The sequence below is a fragment of the Chanos chanos genome, chromosome 8 (assembly GCF_902362185.1).
Source record: "Chanos chanos chromosome 8, fChaCha1.1, whole genome shotgun sequence".
Taxonomy (NCBI): domain Eukaryota; kingdom Metazoa; phylum Chordata; class Actinopteri; order Gonorynchiformes; family Chanidae; genus Chanos; species Chanos chanos.
The window spans coordinates 45,389,310-45,392,444 of NC_044502.1; the positions used below are offsets into that span (position 1 = coordinate 45,389,310).

The 3,135-nt window shown below is 43.1% G+C and overlaps 1 protein-coding gene across 1 annotated transcript; it reads right to left on the bottom strand.

The window, feature by feature from the left end:
* Positions 1-1,860: 1,860 nt before the first annotated feature.
* Positions 1,861-2,773, bottom strand: ccr8.2 (chemokine (C-C motif) receptor 8.2). Its single transcript, XM_030782690.1, has one exon. It carries the CDS (start codon positions 2,719-2,721, stop codon positions 1,861-1,863), a length of 861 nt encoding a protein of 286 aa, XP_030638550.1. The 5' UTR covers positions 2,722-2,773.
* Between the last annotated feature and the right edge of the window lie 362 nt (positions 2,774-3,135).

Sequence of the window (3,135 nt, forward strand, 5' to 3'; positions counted from 1 at the left end):
ACTTTAGGGCCATTGATTTGTGAGACTAGCCATGGCTGGACGTGCAGTAGAGCAGGGAGCAGGTCTGCATCGCTGGAACGATTTGAGGTTAGGTGTCTTGCTCTTGTCTTCAGTTCTTGGCAGTGGGCCCTAAAATGCTAAACCATCACCGTGTTTTCCATCTCAGTACTGGTAAGGCACTGGTTACGAGACGACCGTGCACCCTGCGCCCTTTCAAAACATATTTCAAATTTGCCTTTTTCAGGAGTTGCAAAACGTTTTCATCTATTCATTCCTACTTTCATGTGTGGAGGTGTTCTGGGGTTGTTCTGCATCTTGGACAAACTGTTGCCTAGTTCCCAGCCCGCAATGAGACTCTCAGTGGAAGAAAAACACAAAGAAGAAGAAGAAGACAATATACAAATCACAAAAATTGTGAGGCATTATTACAGTGTTTTGTTCGATTAGAATATAGCATAGACATTTTCTACTAATCGGCTTGTTCAAATATGTTGGCTGCGACATGTCTGATTGAAGAAAATGTAAATGTGTGTGGTTATAAATGCTCAGATGTTCATATGTGTTTCATACGCTTTGTCCTGAAAGCCGAAACGTATGCGTGACATAGGACATTTGAGGGAGAATGCGATCATGTGACGGATTGTCTGCACACTGGAATTATTCTGTTCCAAAATGAAACAAAACAAACAGAGTAAAAACACTAGACGAGTGTTGAGTGAGTGAGTGAGTGAGTGAGTAGGCCACTAGGCCAGTTTTACCATCAGATGTCTCTGAAATTCACATAAACTCAAACGCGTGCTTAGCAGTGCAATGCACATCTGAACAGATGTTTGCACTATGAATTGCCTTGATCTGGCTATGTGGCATTCATTACCTCTAAACTGTGGTTTAAAATGAGCTGCTGTGACCCAGTTTCAAATTAGCTGCTGTTCTCACATGATGAAACTTTTGAATCAGAAACCACCATGGATCGGTAGTCTTGTAAAGAGGTGCTTTATCTCTTTAAAATATCAGAATAACATTTTTTGGTTTTGGAGAGTCGATATCAAACTGCACCAGTCTGTGTTTGAAATGTATATCTGATTTACCTCAGGTTATAAATGAATTGTCATGTCAAGTCATTTCCTTAACACTCTAAACATACACCAGGCCCAAATCACAGAGTCATGCGGAAGAGAGATTAGATTTTACTTTTATTTTATAATACAAAATAAAAGATGTGAATACAAAGTACAAAATACCAAAACAATCACTAGGCCCCGCGCCAACCTATACCCCATCCAACCCTCCCAACATTTGCCTAATCCCTCCCCTCTGAACTACCCCCCCCCCCCCTCCAACAATCCCTCCTTTTGGACGTATGTCCAATCCCAACCCTCTGATTTGTGACCAGTGACATCTCTCAAATCTATGTCCATGTTCTGCATATGGATTCCTTATCGGCATCAGTCTTACGCAAGCTTGCAACAAAATTCATTTGGAAGCTAGCTGATCCAGTCTTCATTGTTCTGGCTTTTAGATTTACATCTGCTTATACTGTACATATATTTCCTCTTTTAAAATGAACAAAGATATATATTTTAAATTTTAAAAAATTATTTCAAAGGTTGCATGGTTTTTAAGCTATATTGATATCAAGTGCCTTAGTCACATGGCCGTAATGGCAGTGAACTCCCAGTTGGAGACCATAACAAGCTGATCTTGGACCCATACTGGTTTTCCCCCCTGTGCACGTAGATCAAAGCTGCAGCCCTCCAGAGTTTTCCCAGTCTCCAAGTCACTATCAGAACGAAGTTCCCCATTGTATGAAGTAATGTGTAATCCAAGGGACAAGGTGAGTGATGTGGATTCGTCTGCCTATCAGAGACCTGTGGACCGCTCATCCACACTAGTAGTCTGTGAATACACAGAGCCAATGGTTGGAGACAGGTAATTCTTCATAAACTGCACCTTCATGCAGGGACCCTTGTTTAGAAGCCTGAAGAGGTGTCTCTTGAACTTCTCCCCCACAAACACGTAAAGGAGGGGATTCACGCAGCTGTGGAAATACGCTATGCACTCTGTGATCTGTAGACATGAATGTATTGCCCTACTAGGTTCACATTCCCCAATGAAGCCAAACAATTCCAGACTCTTCAAGAACGATATTATGTTGTATGGAGCCCAGCAACACAGGAAGACAACCATCACCAGGACAATGAGACGCATCGCCCGCTTCTTGGTCGAGCGAGACATGGCCACCCTGCGTAGGATCATGGAATAGCAAAACACCATGATGATTAGTGGAATGATGAAACCAAGCACGTTCATCTTGACAATTCCACCAGCTCTCGCCGTTCTGTTTCCGTCCTCTTCCCCTCCGTAGAATGAATGGCAAACACTGCTGTTGCCCTTGTAATGTTTAACTTTGAGGAAAATTGTCTCGGGAAAGGATGCCAGGACGGACACGATCCAGATGACGATGCTGGCAAGGATACCGTAGGTCCTAGTTCGAACCCTCATGGCGTGTATGGCATGGACAATGGCCAAGTACCGGTCAACACCCATCATAGTAATGAAGAAGATTCCACTGTAGAAGCCAATGTAGTAGATGCTCAGGACCAGCTTGCACATCAGCTCACCAAAGACCCAGCCACGTCTGGCGTGGTCAGCCAAGAACGGGAGAGAACAAACGAGCAGAAGGTCGGCTAAGGACAGGTTGACAAGACACACGTCTGTCATGCCTCTCAGCTTCACTCCTTTCACGATAACCCAGAGAACCAGAGCATTGCCAAGAAATCCCACTATGAAAAATATAGAGTACGTTGCTGGTAGGAACGTGGCTCCAAATGAACTGTAGGTGCAGGGTGAATAGTCTTCAAGGCCAAACCCTGGATCGTAATAAGCAGAGTAGTCAGAGTAGTCAGGCGTTGTCATAGTCATTAGTCCTTGCACAGTGGAATTTGAGCTGGAAAAGGCAGATTTCAGAACAATCAAATTACTAGGAGAAAGGTAAAACTCCAGTGTTACAAATGAGATGACAACTTGGTGGATAATCTTAGTGCATTATCCTGAAACTGAGTAATTCAGTTTCGCATTTAAAAGTCCAAATAAAATGTCAAACAGGCAGCTATTATTTTAAACTCAAAGATTTGT

Coding starts and splice junctions, on each gene's coding strand:
- ccr8.2 (XM_030782690.1), bottom strand. CDS start 2,721: ATGACAGACGTGTGTCTTGTCAACCTGTCCTTAGCCGACCTTCTGCTC.